This window comes from Cuculus canorus, chromosome 20 (genome assembly GCF_017976375.1).
Source record: "Cuculus canorus isolate bCucCan1 chromosome 20, bCucCan1.pri, whole genome shotgun sequence".
NCBI classification, from domain to species: Eukaryota; Metazoa; Chordata; class Aves; order Cuculiformes; family Cuculidae; genus Cuculus; species Cuculus canorus.
The window spans coordinates 11,436,648-11,455,250 of NC_071420.1; the positions used below are offsets into that span (position 1 = coordinate 11,436,648).

Genomic DNA, 18,603 nt, shown 5'->3' on the forward strand with positions numbered 1-18,603 from the left:
TGAGAAGACTAGGGGCAATGGGTATAAACTGGAGAGGGGCAGATTTAGACTAGACATAAGGAGGAATTTCTTCATGATGAGTGGTGAGGCAGTGGAACAGGTTGCCCAGAGCAGTGGTGGCTGCCCCATCCCTGGAGGTGTTCAAGGCCAGGTCAGATGGGCCTTGGGCAGCCTGATCCAGTGGGATGTCCCTGCCCGCCACAGGGGAGTTGTAACTAGATAATGTTTAAGGTCCCTTCCAGCCCAAACTATTCTATAATCCTGCTTCATGTATTTATATGTTTGCCTGTAAATAAGACAAGGCAGAGCCCGAGCTTTTCCTTTGGGTCAACCAATTGCGCTCCAAGGGCTGTGGGGCCCTGGCAGCAGCAGATAGGGCAGTGGGGCTGAGCTCAGCCCTGCCTGCCCCTAAGTCTGGCCTTGCTCCAGGAGCTCTCCCACCACTGTCCTGCACCAACCACAGTAGACAAAGTGCCAAATCAGAAGTCATTTCCTATTTTTATTGCGTTCCCCTCTCTAGACTACAGAATACCAGTCCTTCCAAGACATCTTTCACCACCCGCCTCCAAACTTCCCAGCCTTTTTTTTTTTTCTCTTTTTAAATCCCAGCCTCTTTCCAAACCCTCATCCTGGTGCGCAGACTCCAAGGACAACAGAGACAGGGTCAGGTCATGCTGGAACAGTTGGTGACTGTGGCACTGTTGTGATGAATAATGTTTTAGAGCTAATAAGTATGCAACAAATAATTAAAGCATTAATTAATAAACAAATCTAAAAAGAGAGCATTCAAAATATAGACAGTGTCTTGAAAAACACAAACCCGAAGAGCCACCTTGTGCATGGGGCTAGGAGGCAGGAGGCGTCCTGGCCCCTTTTTGGGGTAGATGACAGTAACACCCAAGAGTTCCCAACCCATTCCCTGTATCCCACCCCATTTCCCGCTCAGGACCCACTCCGGTTCTGTCCCATTCCCCACCCCATTTCAGCTCCATTTCCAGCCTCATTTCCCACCCTGTTTCAGTGCAGTTTCCTGCACCCTTTCAGCCCCATTTCCCACCCGATTTCCCGCTCTGGACCCACACCAGTCTTGCTCTGGTTCTGTCTCGTTTCCTGCCCCATTTCAGCTCAATTTCTTGTCCCATTTCCCGCCCCATTTCAGCCCAGTTTCCAGTCCTGCTTCCTTCCCCGTTTCAACCCCCCGTTTCAACCCCGGTTCTGTCCCTTTCCAGCTCAACTTCCAGCCTCATTTCTGCCTCGTTTCAGCTCAATTTCCAGCCCCGTTCCAGCCCAATTTCAGGCCCCGTTTCCAGCCCCACTTCCAGCCCCGTTTTAGCCCCACTTCCAGCCCCGTTTCAGCCCCATTTCCAGCTCTGTTTCAGCCCCGTTTCCAGCTCCGTTTCAGCCCAATTTCCAGCCCCGTTTCCAGCCCCCTCTCAGCTCCATTTCCAGCCCCACTTCCAGCCCCGTTTCAACCCCACTTCCAGCTCCCTCTCAGCCCCATTCCCAGCCCCGTTCCAGCCCCTCCCCGTTCCCGCCCCGTCGCCCGGCAGTGACGCAGTCCGCGGGTGTCGGGTGACCTTCAGCCGCCATCGCGCCGCGCGGGTCTCTCTCGGTCTTTCCCGGTGTTTCTCGGTCGCTCCCGGTCTCTCCTCGGCCCCAGCCATGCCCAGGGGCGGCCGCAGCCGCACGTCCCGCGTGGCGCCCCCCGCCAGGTGAGACCTGAAGCCAGCTCGGGGGGGGCTGGGGGGGAGGAGGGGAGATAAGGGGGTGTTGGTTGATGGTGAGGTGGTGGATTGAGATGGGAGTCTGGGGGGGATGAGGGGGATTGGGGTTGGTGAAGGGGGTGGGGGTGGGATTGGGGATGGTGAGGGAGGGAGGGAGGGAGGGATGGCGGGATTGGGGATAGCGAGGGGGGTGGGATGGGAGGATTGGTGATGAGGAGGAGGGTGGGGTGAGGGGAGTGGGGATGGGATTTGGGATGGTGATGGGGAGATTGGGGATGGTGAGGGGGGTGGGATGCGGGTTTGGGGGTGGTGAGGGGGGTAGGGTGGGGGGATCGGGGAGGGTGAGGGGGGTGGGGATGGGGGATTTGGGATGGTGATGGGGAGATTGGGGATGGTGAGGGGGGTGGGATGGGAGGCTGTTGGTGTGGGATTGGGGGTAGGGATGATGATGGTAGGGGTGATTGGGGGGTGATGGGATGGGGGTCAGGATGGGGATGGCAGGGATATAATGGGGTGATGGGTGTCGGGGTTGGGATGGTGGGGGTGGCAGTAGCGGGGGGTGATGGGGGTGGAGGGCGATGGGTGTCGTGGTGGGGGTGGCGAGGTGGAGATGGGGGGATTGTTTGGGGGAGTGATGGTGGGGGTGGGATTAGAGTGGTAATGGAGGTAGGGCTGATGGGGATGGGGGTTGATGGGGATGGGGACGGGGTGGCCATTGATGGTGGGGGGGAGTGGAGATGAGGGGTGGGGATCTAGGGGGGTGATGAGGAGAGCCGGCCTGTTAGCTTTGGGCTCAGTTCTGCAGGGATGGAATGGATCTTGGTACCTGCCGAGCCACAGGGCTGGGCATTCCATGCTCGAGTATGAAGGCCCTGCTTGACCCGCCAGTTTTCATTTCTAGTCTAAATAGATACCTATGGATTTCTAGCCTGAACATCTAACCTAAAACTGCAGACTTCTAATCTAAACATCTAATCAAAATCTGTAGATTTCTAACCTAAATGTCTAACCTAATCTCTAGAATTCTAGAACAGTTTATGTTGGAAGAGACCTTAAAGCCCATGCAGTTCCACCCCCTGCCATGGGCAGGGACACCTCCCACTGGATCAGGGGCTCCAAGCCCCATCCAACCTGGCCTGGAACACCTCCAGGGATGGGGCAGCCACCACTGCTCTGGGCAACCTGGGCCAGGGCCTCCCCACCCTCACAGCAAAACATTTCTGCTGAAGATCTCATCTCAATCTCCCCTCTTGCAGCTGAAAACCGTTCCCCTTCATTGTATCCCTATGTTCTATATCTCATTTTCCCCAAAGCATCCCCTTTGAGACGAGGATGCGATCAGTCTTTAAATCCAGCCAAAAAGAAGCCTGCAAACCTTACCTTGTTATGCACTGGAACAGGTTGCTCAAAGAAGTTGTGGTTACTCCATCCCTGGAGGTGCCCAAGGACAGGTCGTTTGGCGCTTTGAGCAACCTGATCTAGTGGAATGTATCCCTGTCTCATGGCAGAGAGGTTGGAACTGGATGAGCTTCTTACCCAAACCATTCTATGATTCTGTGATAAATCACGGGCCAGAACATTGCCTTCGTGCTATCACTGTGCAGGGTGTAACAAGGAGGAGTTACCCTGTGATCTTTCTCCTTATGTCCTTGCAGTCGGGCACCACAAATGAGAGCTGCATCACCAGCACCTGCTGCCCGGGCGCCTGTCCCAGCAGCAGCACCGCCTTCTGCTGTGGCTGCTCCTGCACCAAAGCAGCCTGGTCTGATGGCACAGATGGCTACAACCGCTGCTGGAGTTGCTGTGGGCTCTGCCGTCGGCCATACCATCGGTCATGCTCTTACCGGAGGGTTTGGTGGAGGAAGCAGCTCTGAAGCTGCAAGGCCTGATATTACTTATCAGGTGAGAGAAGGCACAACTAGACACCAACTAATGAGGCGCAGTTAACTCTGGACATCTGTTATGTATAGGTTGAGGTAATTGCTATAGAAATAAAGACCACACACATTGCAGCTGGGAAAATGGGATAATTGTAGAGATAGTCTCCAAGGTGACTACCACAGTGACCATGAGCATCTTAAACATAGCTCAAAGGGGTGCAGAAGGGCTTGTGATAGAGTATTGGTGTTGGTTTATACTGTAGTACCCCTCTAATTCAGGCAGGACTTCGTGTTACGGGTCTGATGACAGCAAGGTCTATTGCAAGATGTTTTTGTGTGGCTTAGATGTTAAGATAATACTATGACCTTGCCCAAATGCTATTCAGACTTACCCAAATGTTTGCAGAGTTACCCAAGTGTAACTTGCCAAAGTGTCCAGAATGCATCATACCACCGCTGGAGGTGTATTTTGTGCTTCAGCCCATTATTTGTTTTCCATTTAAAAAATAACACAACATTTTGACTAAAATGCAGGGAAGAAGCACACAGCAGGTATTGGGGTGGGGTGGTTTTGTAGGCTGGAGCTGTTGGAAGGGCGCTTATGGAGGTGTCTGCTATTTCAGGAGCCGCAGGCGGCTCAGCCTGCCTACCAGCAGCAGCAGCAGCAGTTTGCTCCTTGCCAGTATGAAATGAAACAATTCCTGGAGTGTGCGCAGAACCAGACTGATCTCAAGCTGTGTGAGGGCTTCAGTGAAGTGCTGAAGCAGTGCAGGTTTGCTAACGGTAAGTAGACTGCGCTACCAGACCACTAGGAAACAAGATAATCAGTGAAATTATCATGGGAATGGCCTAGTTTTTTCAATCCATCCAGTAAAGAATGGTGATTGATTCAGAGTACATGCACCGCAGTTGGTTAAAGCAAGTTGCTGTTTTGTTTGGCTTCCTGTTCTGGTCTTGCACATGTATCTGCTGGTGGTGAGAGCATGAATTCCTCAAGCTTTTGAGCTGGTGCATGGACTGCAAACAGTTGTTCAGGAGAGGGGTGGCAGCACGCCTGGGGCCTGTAGAAGGCACCCATTTGGCACAGCTGACAAACCATCCTGACCTGGCAGGAAAGAGATGCCAAATACTGGAGTGGACTGCTGAAATCTGCAGTGCAACGTGTCCCAGCAAGCGGATGCGGGGAGGGGGAACACCCTCGCGTATGCCTGCCCTAGATAAAGCAAGACCAGGGATTGAAAACTTACTGCGATTAACCGTGATAATTTCTTATCTTACAGGTTTAGCCTAAGCCTGCAGAACAAGGTTGCTGAAGACCATGTTACAAGAGCTGATCTACGAATGAAAAAAAAGCTTCAGTAATAAAGTCTAAAGCTGTCTAATATCTTGTTAGTTCATCTCTTCACACTATTGTCCTTCTCGTGGCTTGATTCCTGCCATAGCCGCTACAGATGTGATACAACATACAGCCGCAAATCAATTTAGCACAAAGTGAAAGAAAGAACAGTAAAGCAGAACGAGCTAGTTTGGGTTAACTGGTTTGCTGATTGTTGTGTTGAATGTAAGTGATATGGTGCATAAATAAACTCTCTCTACAAATGCCTTGCTTTAGTGGACTTTGGGGTGGGGTCTGAAGGGGGGGAGCAAGCAAGAACTGATTTTGGCAGGCTTCTGCCAGTGGTGCTGGAAGAGCTGGAGCTCCAGGAGTTCAGGAACACCTGTAGCTCGGTGGTTGCTGTGTCTGACTCCAGGATCTCTGTGGCAGACTTACCTGAGCCCCAGCCCTGTGCGCTTCTGAGGGAGAACAGTCTGACATCAGACTCTGTTCCCAGTAACATGAGCTGAGGCTGTAGGTTTTTATTCATATTGTGATGGGAGTTGTGGACTCAGACATGAGATGGTGGTGCAGCTTTTCCACCTCACACCTGGCTGAAGTGAGCGACAAAACTCCTGCTGCAACAGGAAGGAAAAAAATAAATCTCCAGTTTAAAAATATTTACTGAGGGACAGGGCAGACTGTCTTTTTCCCATCAGAGGAGCAGCCAGCTTGCATCGTGCTAAAATCTCTGGAGCCTGCAGTGTAGGAGCCCTCCTGCACTTCAGCAACACCGTATGCCGTGCGCAAAGGAGGACAGCAAGTCCTGGGAAGGTGAATTTCCCAGAGGAAGTGTGGTTGGGAATAACGTTGCACAGAAAAGCAGAATTCCCGTTACAAATGCGTTCATTGCTTGACCTGTTTTTCTTGAGGAGCTTTTATACTGCTGCCTGTTCCCAAAAGCCATGTCTTTGATCTGCAGTTCCTGGATGGGAGGGGATAAAATCGGTATTCAAAATGGGGAGGGGTTACCTTAAAGGTAGGGGACAAGGACACAACTGCCTTTCCTAGTGATGCAAGCAGCTTTCTGCTCAGAGACTTCTGCTCATCAGGCTCTCTTCTCAGTTCCCAGGTGTTTCAGTGGCCTGGTGAAAAGAAGGAAAAAGCAATCTGCGCCAGAAATGTCTGCACTGGACTGGGGTGGAGTTTGCAGCAGACATAGAATCATATTACAGAACCATAGGATGGTTTGGGTCAGGAATGATTTCAGCAGTTCTTTGCTAAAGGCTGGTTCTTATTTCTGATAGGAGAGGCAAAGTATAAATGTTAATGTGCTGCTAGCCATGTTATTGTCAAGTAACTCGACTGCAGTACAATAATGAAAAGACTTAACCTGTGTGTAGTTACAAGTGCTACCAGTGCAAACACTCTACAGGAATTATTTTCAGGTGTAATTTGTCCAACTCTCTGTCTAACAATGTATTCTCAAGTATTTCAACTAAAGAATCACAGAATCAGGGAATGGTTTGGGTTGGAAGAGGCCTCAAAGCCCATCCAGTTCCACCCCCTGCCATGGGCAGGGACACCTCCCACTGGATCAGGGGCTCCAAGCCCCATCCAACCTGGCCTGGAACTCCTCCAGGGATGGGGCAGCCACCACTGCTCTGGGCAACCTGGGCCAGCGTCTCCCCACCCTCACAGCAAAACATTTCTCCCTATGATTTCATCTCAGTCTCCCCTCTTGCAGCTCAAAACCGTTCCCCTTGTCCTATCCCTGCACTCCCTGACCAACAGCCCCTCCCCAGCTCTCCTGGAGCCCCTTTCAGCACTGGAAGCTGCTCTAAGGTCTGCCCACAGCCTTCTCTTCTCCAGCTGAACAACCCCAGCTCCCTCAGTCTGTCCTGGGACAGGAGGTGCTCCAGCCCTCCGGATCGTCTTTGTGGCCTCCTCTGGACTTGCTCTAACAGCTCTATGTATTTTATGACAGAAAGGAAGGATGAGGAAATCCAGTTCCCATCCAGTTCCACCCCCGGCTATGGACTGGGACACCTCCCACTGGATCAGGGGCTCCAAGCCCCATCCAACCTGGCCTGGAACCCCTCCAGGGATGGGGCAGCCACCACAACCCAATTTATTCTCTTTCAGCTTAAAACCGTTCCCCCTCATCCTATCACTCCAGGCCCTTGTAAAGAGCCCCTCCCCAGCTTTCCTGGAGCCCCTTTCAGCACTGGAAGCTGCTCTAAGGTCTCCCCGCAGCCTTCTCCAGGCTGAACAACCCCAACTCTCCCAGCCTGGCCTTGTGCTCCAGCCCTTGGATCATATCCGTGGCCTCCTCTGGCCTCGCTCCAACAGCTCCATGTCCTCCCTGAGCACTCCCGTGCTGGACTGGGGGCTCCAGGCGGGTCTCACAGAGCGGAGCAGGGGGGCAGGCACCTCCCCTTCCCCACCGCTCCCCCTCTCGGTGCCGTCTCCCCCTCCTCCCCGGTCTCGCACACGCGCGCTGCGGGCGGGGCTGACCCGGGGAGCGGCGGTGGCGTCAGACGGGGCTCGGGGAGGGGGTGGGCGGAGAGACAGCGGCGGCGGTTCCCGGGGCTCCCGCTGCTCCGGCATCCCCGATTCTCCTGGGCTCCCGCTTCTCCCACTATCCCTGCTGCTCCCGGTATCTCCGTTTCTCCCGCGTCTCCGCTTTTCCCGGTGGCTCCTGCTGCTCCCGGTATCCCCGCTTCTCCCAGGATCCCCGGTTCCCGGTATCCCCGGTGCTCCCCGTGCTCCCAGGCCCCCGGGGGCTCCTGCTTCTCCCGGGGTCCCGTTTATCCCGGTTTCCCTGTTCCCCGTATCCCCGCTTCTCCCGGATCCCGGTGGCTCCTGCTGCTCCCGGGGTCCCGTTTATCCCGGGTTCCCTGTTCCCCGTATCTCCGCTTCTCTCGGCTCCGGGTGGCTCCTGCTGCTCCCAGGGTCCCCGCTTCTCCCGGTGCTCCCCCTTCTCCCGGGGTCCCCGGTATCCCCGCTGTTCCCGGTATCCCCGCTGCTCCCGGTATCCCCGGGCTCGGGATCCCCCCCGGATTCACACCGGCTGCGGGAGGCGCCGCTCGGCGGACGGGGAGGACTCGGAACCGGCAGGCGTTGAGCTCCCCCCACTCCCCCCAAAAAAGCTCATTTTCGGTATTATTTTCGGTTTGCTTAATTTACCGGGAGCTCCGAAGTGGGAGGAGGGGAGGGATTCGCTGGGAGGGACACCCCTATTCGGCCCAAAAACTTGCTTTTAGGTGGGTTTGAGCGATTAAAAGCTGCTTTTAGGTGGGTTTGAGCGATTAAAAGCTGCTTCTAGGTGAGTTTGAACAATTAAAACCTGCTTCTAGGTGGGTTTGACTGATAAAAATCTGCTTTTAGGTGTATTTGAACCATTAAAATCTGCTTTCAGGTGGGCTTGAACCGTTAAAAGCTGCTTTCAAGTGGGTTTGAACAATCAAAACCAGCTTTTAGGTGGGTTTGGAGCATCAAAAGCTGCCTTCAGCTAGGGTTTCTCCATAAATATTTGCATGTTATTGAATATTTATCGAGGCAAATGTTTAAAGCCCTGTTTGACAGCAGGGACCAGGCATGCGCTGCGGCAGCATCCTAGGATCCCTCTGTCTCTGCCTCAGGTGAAGCAGCTTCAACCCCTGGGAATAAATCCCAGTTATCCTATCGGTGCTTCACACCAGCTGCTTGGAGGACACGAGGATGGGTTCAGTCCTCAGCATAGAGAGGACCTGGAGCTGTTGGAGTGAGTCCGGAGAAGGCCACAGAGATGATCCGAGGGCTGGAGCACCTCCTGTACGAGGACAGGCTGAGAGAGTTGGGGTTGTTCAGTCTGGAGAAAAGAAGGCTGTGGGGAGACCTTTGAAGCAGCTTCCAGTGCTGAAAGGGCTCCAGGAAAGCTGGGGAGAGGCTCTGGATCAGGGAGGGCAGAGAGAGGATGAGAGGAAATGGTTTTGAGCTGCAAGAGGGGAGATTGACGTTATGAAGAATTCTAGACATTAGGAAGAGTTTCTTCACCATGAGAGTGGTGAGACGCTGGCCCAGGTTGCCCAGGGAAGTCGTGGCTGCCCCACCCCTGGAGGTGTTCAAGGCCGGGTTGGATGGGCCTTGGGCAGCCTGATCCAGGGGGTTGGAACTGGATGATCTTTAAGGTCCCTTCCAACACTAACTATTCTATAATTCTACTATTGAGATGAGATCTTCAGCAGAAATGTTTTCCTGTGAGGGTGGGGAGGCCCTGGCCCAGGTTGCCCAGAGCAGTGGTGGCTGCCCCATCCCTGGAGGTGTTCCAGGCCAGGTTGGATGGGGTTTGGAGCCCCTGATCCAGTGGGAGGTGTCCCTGCTCGTGGCAGGGGGTGGGACTGGATGGGCTTTGAGGTCCCTCCAAACCCAAACCATTCCATAGTTCTATGAAACTCCTGGGCCCTTTCCTCGCAGGAGGCAGCGTGCAGGCCCCAGGCACCCCCTGGCATCACTCGCTCTGCAGGTGCTCTCCTGCCTCCATCCCTTCCCACCAAGCCCCAGAACTTGGATTTTCAGCTTCAAAAAAACCCAAAACTGTTTCTTTTCCCCACACCATGGAGATATTTTCTTTTCCCTGCTCCCTGTTCCTGCCTCTCATTTATAATTTCAGCCCAGACTTAGTTCAGCATTCCTCACCATATTTCCAGCAGCTAGAATTTTATCAATTAAATCAAACTCATGGCTGTTTAGAAATGCTCCAGCCCTCGTCAGACATCCCTCCCAGCAGTGAAGAGACACCTAAACCACACCATCACGCCTTATAACCAGGTCAGGACAGATAATAATAAGATTTAAACACACTTAGAGATGCAAACCTGCCTTTCAGTGTACTAGCAGTTATTGCTACCTTGGAGAAAAGGGCAAAGGAACATCTGCAGTATTGGGGCTCTACTGCCCACCTACTGTCCCACCCCCAGCAGCAAACTGACACCTTAAAGAGACAGTTTTGCTTTCCAAGCTTCTAAGAGCTGCTTTGCACGGTAGCTGCTTGGTCTCCTTGTGTGTTTGCAAAGCAGCTGGACCTGGACAATCATGATTTCAGCAATGCAGGGTGTAGGAACAAGCCGGGGACATCCAGTTCCCAGGGCTTAAAGGGACACCGGTGAAAATTAGGGATCAGGACTACAGGTTATTTCCCCTCCTCTGTCCCAGAGCTCAAGATGCTGTTGTACCATTCCTCCTCTGCATATTGCGGAGAGGGGAGGAGCAAGAGAGCAAAAATAAATGGGACAAAAGCCATTCGGGACTTTTGGAGGCTGCTGGCAGCTGTACGAGTATGGCTGAGGAGACTCACTTGGCCGCTGTCCTCAGGCGGGCTTGGCCTCGGCTGACCCCACAAAGCTGACAGCCCAGGCACCTACTCAGCCCCAAACACTGCTTCATCCACCGTTGCCTCCTGATTTCCCTCCTTAGTCCTTTTCCTTCCACTTTAAACACTCTTTTTTTCCTCCTTGTTTGCAGCCAACCCATTCTGGAGAGCTTCATCATCTTAATCAGTTAAAAAAAAGAGGCAGAAAAAAATGGCAAGGCAGATTTTGGGGCTTTGCAGGGGTCTTTGGGTGGTGTCGGCATGAGATGGTGTTTCTGGAGGCCGCTGCTGAGGACCTGCTGTGCCAAAACCACTTTGCTACCTCATGTGTTTCCCTCCAGCCAAGCTTAAGGCAGCAGCTCAGCTGCTGCCTCCACCACCAGCGCTCGCTCCGTGCTCTCCCTGTGCCACCTCGGCAGGAGACTCAAAAATATTAGTTAAATTGATTTCTCATGTGGAAAAAACTAGGAGAAACATGGCTCAGCCTCACACGCGTGTGCCAAGGCACGTGGTAGGAGCTGGAGGATGATGCCCTGCGAGCTGGGTGCAGCTGCTCCGTGGGAAGGGATGAGGATATGAGGTGCTGCAGTTCTTCCCAAAGCCTTAGTCCCACCCTGGCTGGTTCTGCCTTTGGGGACAGCCAGGCTATAGGGGATCCAGTGGGGTTTCCCATGGCCTTGGCCCCAGCCAGGCTATGGGGATCCAGTGGGATTTCTCCTGTTCTCAACAGGATCTCCACAAGGTCCTGAGGGCAAAGCTTTGCTTTTCCAACCAACAAAATATCGCCTTTGGTCTGTAGTCCAAGATCCTCCTCCTCCTCAATGTTTACTCATCGAGAAGGGTTTGAAGGTGCCTCTCGTGGGTGCAGCCAGCATCCATCCTTGCTGTGTTCTTCTTGCAGCCGCTTTCTGCTGGCTGACGAGCCCAGGGTGCCACCAGACAGGAGCCAGAGATGACTAAGGAAGAAGATCTACCAGACTGGAACTCATCCAAGGAGTTTTATGAAAAATATGAGCCGAAAGAAGTCTTAGGCAGGTAAAGCTATTTTTTAGCAAGCTGTGGTTTCACCTATTCCGGTACCTGCTAGGGACAGCGAATCTGATACGAGCAGAGCCCACAGCAGCATGGGGTTAAAACTAGCATGAAGAAGCCCTTTCCATCAGCTCAGAAATCTTCTGTCCCACCAAGAGAGGGGAACACAGCAAAACTCACTCATACGTGAAAGAACCAACCAGCCGAGGTGCTGATGGCTGCGAAGTTGGGCTGAGCAGGGAGGAATGGGCCCCCCTCATCTTGTCTGTTGTCCCTGGCAGGGGGGTGAGCAGTGTTGTCCGTCGGTGCATTCACAAAACCACTCGGCAGGAGTTTGCTGTGAAGATTATCGACATCACAGCGGGTAACATATCCCCCAAGGAGGTGCAGGAACTGCGGGAAGCCACCGCCAAAGAGATCGACATCCTCCGGAAAGTCTCAGGCCACCCCAATGTCAGTAAGTTGGGCTCTGAGTATTAGGGCGAGGGGGGATTCTTCCCCATTTATTGTTCATGGTATCCCCATGAAGGGTTTTTGGGGTGAAATCCCTGGAGGTTCAGACCTCCAATGATCCTAACATGACACAGGGCACCTGCTTCAGGCACTGTTTGCTCTATCTCTGCACAGACACCAGCAGTGCCGGTGCTGCCCAGGTTGTCTCCCAAGCCACACACTAGTGAAGATCAACTCCTCATTCATTCAATTAGCAATTAGATCAGCAATTTTTAGTCTGTTAACCGACAGGAACACGCTATACATTGTGCTCACAGCCCCATGTTTCATTGCAGTTCAGCTGAAGGACAGCTATGAATCCAACACCTTCTTCTTCTTGGTGTTTGACCTGTAAGTACCAGCTTGCCCATCACCCCAGCACCATCTCCCCAAGCCTATTCCCACAAGCCCCAGCTTTTTTTTATGTCCCAAACAGGGCAGAACAGGGAGACAAACAGCTCTTGCTTAAGGTAGAAACAAGCTTTGATAGCTGTGAGCCAGCTTGTTGCAGCCTTGCTGCCAGCAGTGTTTCCCCTCCGTCAGCGGCTCAGCGCTGCTCAGGTTTCCCCATAACCTTTGGTGGGAGCAGTCATGCATCCCCGTGGGTTATTTATATGCCCAGCAAGACGAGGGCATGTATGATGCCATGATTTGTGATGCCAGGACAGCACAATAGACCTCAGCAGAGGGCGATGGCACTGGGAGACCCCCATCCCTGTCCCATTCAAAACCCACCCTCTCTGAAGACAGCCTTTTCTTCTCCTGCCTGATGTTTTGCAGGAATCTAGAGGCATTTTTACCCATTTTATTAATAAGTTGGCTTGTCATTTTGTGCAAAGGGTATCTTGGGGCAGCTGAGGGGCAGTGACCGCCCAGGTGTTCCTCCCCAAGGGCTCAGGGCTGGTTTGCTGCTATAGCTCAGCTGCTGCCTGGCTCTGCTTTCCTTGCCATGTACAGGATGAAGAGAGGGGAGCTCTTCGACTACCTCACTGAGAAAGTCACCTTAAGTGAGAAGGAAACCAGGTAAGGCCAGATGCAGGTGGCTGAAAATCATACTGGAAAAGTGGAGGGCAGGTTCCAAGGATGATGCTGTCAGCACAGCACCTCAGGGCAAACCAGCACCTGGGGCTGTGCTCCTGCGCTCAGAGAGAGGTTCTGAGCAGTGCGGTCCCTGTCCCTCTCCCCGGGAGCGTGATGCTGTTGGGCCTGTGGGCTAGGACACATACTGTTGCCACCCATTTGGAAAACTGTTTGGATGGCCAGGCCCAAAGAGTGGTGGTCAATGGAGTTAACTCCAGCTGGAGGCCAGTCACAAGTGGGGTCCCCCAGGGCTCAGTGCTGGGTCCAATCCTGTTCAATGTCTTTATCAATGACCTGGATGAAGGCATTGAGTGCACCCTAAGCAAACTTGCAGATGACACTAAGCTGGAAGGAAGTGTCGATGTGCTGCAGAGTCGGGAGGCTCTGAACAGGCTGGACCACTGGGCTGAGACCAATGGCATGAGGTTCAACAAGGCCAAATGCCGGGTGTGGCACTTGGGGCACAACAACCCTGTGCAGCTACAGACTGGGGGAAAAGTGGCTGGAGAGCTGCACAGAGGAGAAGGACCTCGGGGTGTTGATTGACTGAACATGAGCCAGCAGTGGCCCAGGTGGCCAAGAGGGCCAATGCCATCTTCGCTTGGATCAGAAACGGTGTGGCCAGCAGGTCCAGGGAGGTGATTATGCCCCTGGACTCGGCACTGGTGAGGCCGCACCTCGAATCCTGGGCTCAGTTCTGGTCTCTCGCTCCAAGAAGGATGTTGAGGCTCTGGAGCGTGTCCAGAGAAGAGCAATGAAGCTGGTGAAGGGGCTGGAGAACAAGTCTCATGAGGAGTGGCTGAGAGACCTGGGGTTGTTCAGCCTTGAGAAGAGGAGGCTGAGGGGAGATCTTATTGCTCTCTACAACTGCTTGAAAGGAGGTTGTGGAGAGGAGGGAGCTGGGCTCTTCTCCCAAGTGATAGGGGACAGGACAAGGGGGAATGGCCTGAAGAGGGAATGGGAATGCGCCAGAGGAGGGTCAGGCTGGACGTCAGGAAAAAATTTTTCACAGAAGGGGTCATCTGGCACTGGCAGAGGCTGCCCAGGGAGGGGATGGAGTCACCATCCCCGGAGGTATTTAAAAGGTGAGTAGACGAGGTGCTCAGGGACATGGTTTAGTGGTTGATAGGAATGGTTGGACTCGATGATCCAAGAGGTCTTTTCCAACCTGTTGATTCTATGATTCTGTGATCTCCAGGAAGATCATGCGGGCGCTACTGGAAGTGATCCAGTACCTCCACTCCATCAACATTGTCCACCGGGACCTGAAACCGGAAAACATCCTTCTGGATGATGACATGAACATTAAGCTGACAGATTTTGGCTTCTCCTGCCAGCTGCACGAGAATGAGAAACTCAAAGGTAGGAAAATGGTGAGGTGGCTGCAATGCCAAGCTGGCCCGTGACTGGTATGGCCACGCTGTTGCTGCAGTGTCCATGGCAAGTTTGTGGAGTCTCTCCAGCCCCGGTGTCTCCCTGGGGCCAGTCTTGCTGCCACAGGTGCACGTGGGTGCCTGTTGGCTTCAGGCGCGCTCCTGCTTGCACCCGAGCCCAGCTCTGCCTGCAGCACAGCCTCCACACTGCACTCCATGCCCTGAAGAAGTTGCTGCCTGTTAGGAAAACCACTGTATTCTTTCCAATTCTTTTTCCCTCTGGTTGACCCTCATTATCCCATCTCTTTATTGCCCCACATTAAGGATTTTTTCCCTAAGTCCTACCCTCCAGAGAGCCACACAACCAACAACAGGCATTCGCCGCACTCCCTGGCATCCCCAGTGCTCTCTTCACTCGCTTTTTAGCCATTATAATCCACCAAGTGAAGTCAGATGCTCACAAGTTGCAGTTACTCCCTGCAAGCACCATCATTGCAGAGATAGGATCCAGGCCCCACTCATCGACTTCTTGGGGGTGGGATGGCACAAAGCCTTCTGGGTGGCTCAGGAGGATACTCAGCCCCACCTTGGTCTCTTCTCCCAAATGACAAGTGATAGGACAAGAGGAAATGGCCTCAGAATTGTGCCAGGGGAGGTTTAGATTTGTTATTAGGAACAATTTATTTCCTGACAGAATGGTGAAGCCCTGGCAGAGGCGGCCCAGGGCGGTGGTGGGGTCTCCATCCATGGAGGGATTAAAAAAATGTCTAGATGTGGTGTTTTGGGACATGGTTTAGTAGGGAAGTTGGTGCTGTGTGTTGATGGTTGGACTGGATGATCTTGGAGATCCCTTTCAACCTTAATGATTCTGTGATCTTTGCAGAGATCTGTGGCACACCTGGTTACCTGGCCCCCGAAATCCTGCAGTGCTCCATGGACGATGAGCACGAAGGCTACGGGAAGGAGGTTGATATGTGAGTGAGATGCTTCCCTTCCCACCTGGCCTCTCAGGCTGTTCCCAAAATGCATGTGGTTTGAGGCACAGCAAGAGTTGTGCAGATAGGGATCGGTTTGAGTGTTTGGAAGAAATTAAATGATGCATCAAAAAACATCCCCGGGGGCCATGAGGGGCTGTCCTAGTGAGCAGGGGCGCTCTGGCACAGGGCTGGGGCAGAAGCAGCCTGGGGTTGAGCCCATCTCCCTGCTTTGCCCCATCAGGGAGGACGGAAAGCAACACTTTTTGTTTGTAAAAGTCACTTCGGGGCTGGGCTCCAAGACATGGGGGCTTTTTAAACACACCTCATAGAAAGACACAAGCCCAAAGAAACCCCTGAGAGAGCAGCCAGCTCAGGAAAGACTGTCAGAATTCAGTCTGAGCCCTGTGGGTCTTTGCCACCATCTCTGGTGGTTTTGGGTTCAGGTCTGCGGTGGTCGGAGCTATAAGCAAGTGATTGAGACACACCAGGGCATTTCAGCGTCTTTTCAGTTTGAATCGTACAATAGTTTGGGTTGGAAAGGACTTTAAAGATCATCCAGTCCCACCCCCTGCCATGGGCAGGGACACCTCCCACTGGATCAGGGGCTCCAAGGCCCATCCAACCTGGCCTGGAACCCCTCCAGGGATGGGGCAGCCACGACTTCCCTGGGCAACTTGTTCAATACCCCATTAAACCCCACACCAGGACACTTTGCCCACCACAGCCTGAACTGAGACAGCCCCAGAGTATCCAGCCTCCCCTAAAAAACCCAAGAAAGGCAAACACCTCCAAGTCACAGCTTCCTCTTGCAGCATCCAGGAGGGCAGCCCTGAAGCAACTCTACTCAAAAACCCCGAATTCCACCGCAGCAGCAGGGCAGTCCTTGCTCCTTGTTACCCATCCAGGCTAACGAGCCCCAGCAGCGAGCTCAGACTCCCTCATCAGGCACCACGCAGGGCAGCGTCCTCCTGGTTTTCCAGGGTGGCAAAGCTGGATGGGGGGAGGTAGTGAGCCGCCGCTGGGACATGGATCCAGCTGGGTGCCCCTGGGTGCTGCCTGGCGCTGGAAGGGGCCACTGGGCTGCCCGCAGGTGGAGCACCGGTGTGATCATGTACACCTTGCTGGCCGGCTCGCCTCCCTTCTGGCATCGCAAGCAGATGCTGATGCTGCGGATGATCATGAATGGGGACTACCAGTTTGGCTCCCCGGAGTGGGACGACCGCTCAGACACCGTCAAGGACTTGGTAGGTGCTTGGGAATGGGCAAACCTTTGAGAGGTGTTGCAGACACTTGGGACAGCCCAGGGTGAGCTGCTGCCTTTGTACAGATCTCCAGGTTCCTGGTGGTGGACCCGCAGCAACGGTACACAGCTGGTGAGGCGCTGGCCCACCCCTTCTTCCAGCAGTATGACGTGGAGGAGGTCCGGCACTTCAGCCCCTTCCGGAAATTCAGGGTGAGGTTGACTCTAGGGATGTCGCACTCCCTGACCCCAGGAGATGCAGGAGCTAAGTGGTGGGATGGGTTTGCTGAACGGGGAGTTCAACACAGCTGGTGGACTTGGGCTTTGGCTGGATGTAGCAGTCTGGGTGGAGACCCTTCTCTGAGCACTGTTTTGCTTGCTTTCTGATACTTCCTAAGGGCTTTTTCACAGGAGGAAATTGAAGAAGAAAAGAGAAGTCTTCCCCCACCCAAACCATTAAGAACTTTTAAGGGGAAATCAATGAGCCAGACATCACATGGATGCATCAAATGATGCAAAAGCTGATAAAAGAAAGAGGATTCCTTTCCCTTTCCTATAACTGGGCATTAAGGCAGCACAGAGGTACCCAAAGTGGCATTAGGGGGGATGAAGTGACTGAGAGCAGCCCTGTAAAGAAGGACTTGGGGTGCTGATTGATGAGAAGCTCGACATGAGGTGGCAATGTGCACTCACAGACCAGAAGGCCAACCATGTCCTGGGCTGCATCAAAAGCAACGTGGCCAGCAGGGAGAGGGAAGTGAATGTGACCCTCTATTCCTCTCTTGTGAGACCTCATCTGGAGTATTGTGTCCAGTTCTGGGATCCTCAACATGAGAAGGAGATGGAGCTGTTGGAATGGGTCCAGAGGGGGCTACAAGGATGATCCAAGAGCTGGAGCCACCTCCCATACAAGGACAGGCTGAGAGAGTTGGGCTTGTTCAGCCTGGAGAAGAGAAGGCTCCAAGGAGACCTTAGAGCAGCTTCCAGTACCTGAAGGGGCTACAAGAAAGCTGGGGAGGGACTGTTTACAAAGGCTTGTGGTGATAGGATGAGGGGGAGTGGGGATAAACTGGAGAGGGACAGATTTAGACAAGATGTAAGGAGGTATTTCTTCACTATGAGAGTGGGAACGCACTGGAACAGGGAAGTGGTAGCTGCCCCATCCTTGGAGGTGTTGAAGGCCAGGTTGGGCTGATCTGGTTCCATTGAAGGATTGGTTACAAATCTCAGCCTATTCCCCTGCTGTGCTGCAGGTGATCGGCTTAACCGTCCTGGCGTCGGTCCGTATCTACTACCAGTACCGTCTGGTCAAGTCGGTCACCAGGGAGCTGGTGGTGCGGGACCCGTACGCGCTGAAGCCCGTCCGCAAGCTGATCGACGCCTGCGCCTTCAGGACCTACAGGCACTGGGTGAAGAAGGGGGAGGCGCAGAACAGAGCTGCTCTCTTTGAGAACACCTGCAAGGCCATTTTGCTGACCTTGGCAGCCGAGGAAGGGTTGTTTTGATGGCCGATGAGTTTGCTCAGAGTTAAGGCGAGTAAAGTTTTTGAACACCGACTGGTGATTTCTTTTGCTTTTCCTTAGAGATATGGCTCCCTCAGGTCAGGTAAATGCAAACCCAGCAGACAACTGTGATTTGTCCCCAGGGTGTGTTCTGCTCTAAGGGATGGGTTTGGAGAAGCTGCTTCTAATAGAGCCGTAACCAACTGCAGCTCCAAGTGCGCTTGGAGCCACAAAGCTGCTTGGGAAGAGGCTCAGCTCAGCCCTGGAGCAGGACGTTTTGGGGCAATCGCTGGTGGCGGAGGGATGAGCAATACCCAAAGGGGTGTCCTCACCCTCTGCATGCTCTCCGGGCTCCTGGTCCTGTCAGGTTTGGTGGTATCGCTCCTGCATGGCTGGTTTGTAGCTTTTATGCTGGTTATAACACCTGGGAGAGTTGGGTCACTGGTTTGTGCGTCTGTGCACTTAGGAATGAGCACGCGTGTCATTTTGTCACTGTTTAAGGGACAATAAAGTTGCCTTATTTTACTTTTGGGAAGGCTCAGCAGATGAAATTGTTGAAAGAAATCGTAAAATCATGAAATTGTAAAACTGCGAAAAATCCCTAAACTCAAAAGGATTTTGCAAGGAGCCAGAAG

At 53.3% G+C, this 18,603-nt stretch overlaps 2 protein-coding genes across 4 annotated transcripts; both read left to right on the forward strand.

The window, feature by feature from the left end:
• Positions 1-1,545: 1,545 nt before the first annotated feature.
• Positions 1,546-5,203, forward strand: CHCHD2 (coiled-coil-helix-coiled-coil-helix domain containing 2). Its single transcript, XM_054084995.1, has 4 exons — positions 1,546-1,712; positions 3,380-3,626; positions 4,228-4,387; positions 4,885-5,203. The coding sequence occupies exons 1-4, from the start codon at positions 1,663-1,665 to the stop codon at positions 4,893-4,895; spliced, it is 468 nt and encodes a 155-aa protein (XP_053940970.1). The 5' UTR covers positions 1,546-1,662; the 3' UTR covers positions 4,896-5,203.
• A 2,240-nt stretch (positions 5,204-7,443) lies between these two features.
• PHKG1 (phosphorylase kinase catalytic subunit gamma 1) lies at positions 7,444-18,499 on the forward strand. Of its 3 annotated transcripts, XM_054084913.1 has the most exons (11): positions 7,523-7,578; positions 8,341-8,402; positions 11,174-11,307; positions 11,586-11,761; positions 12,093-12,147; positions 12,754-12,819; positions 14,075-14,238; positions 15,133-15,223; positions 16,317-16,470; positions 16,554-16,679; positions 17,720-18,499. In XM_054084913.1, exons 3-11 carry the CDS (start codon positions 11,225-11,227, stop codon positions 17,969-17,971), a joined length of 1,167 nt encoding a protein of 388 aa, XP_053940888.1. In that variant the 5' UTR covers positions 7,523-7,578; positions 8,341-8,402; positions 11,174-11,224; the 3' UTR covers positions 17,972-18,499. The 3 variants fall into 3 exon arrangements, with proteins under 3 accessions (XP_053940889.1, XP_053940887.1, XP_053940888.1); XM_054084914.1 differs by lacking the exon at positions 8,341-8,402 and having other exon boundaries at positions 7,444-7,578; XM_054084912.1 differs by lacking the exon at positions 8,341-8,402 and having other exon boundaries at positions 7,461-8,081.
• The last annotated feature ends 104 nt before the right edge of the window (positions 18,500-18,603 follow it).

Excerpts from the sequence above, each read along its gene's own strand:
- PHKG1 (XM_054084914.1), top strand. The coding sequence starts at position 11,225 with ATGACTAAGGAAGAAGATCTACCAGACTGGAACTCATCCAAGGAGTTT. Across the intron at positions 11,308-11,585 it reads CCGAAAGAAGTCTTAGGCAG|GGGGGTGAGCAGTGTTGTCC; the intron begins GTAAAGCTATTT and ends TGTCCCTGGCAG. Across the intron at positions 12,148-12,753 it reads TTCTTCTTGGTGTTTGACCT|GATGAAGAGAGGGGAGCTCT; the intron begins GTAAGTACCAGC and ends TGCCATGTACAG.
- CHCHD2 (XM_054084995.1), top strand. The coding sequence starts at position 1,663 with ATGCCCAGGGGCGGCCGCAGCCGCACGTCCCGCGTGGCGCCCCCCGCC. Across the intron at positions 1,713-3,379 it reads CGCGTGGCGCCCCCCGCCAG|TCGGGCACCACAAATGAGAG; the intron begins GTGAGACCTGAA and ends ATGTCCTTGCAG. Across the intron at positions 3,627-4,227 it reads GGCCTGATATTACTTATCAG|GAGCCGCAGGCGGCTCAGCC; the intron begins GTGAGAGAAGGC and ends CTGCTATTTCAG.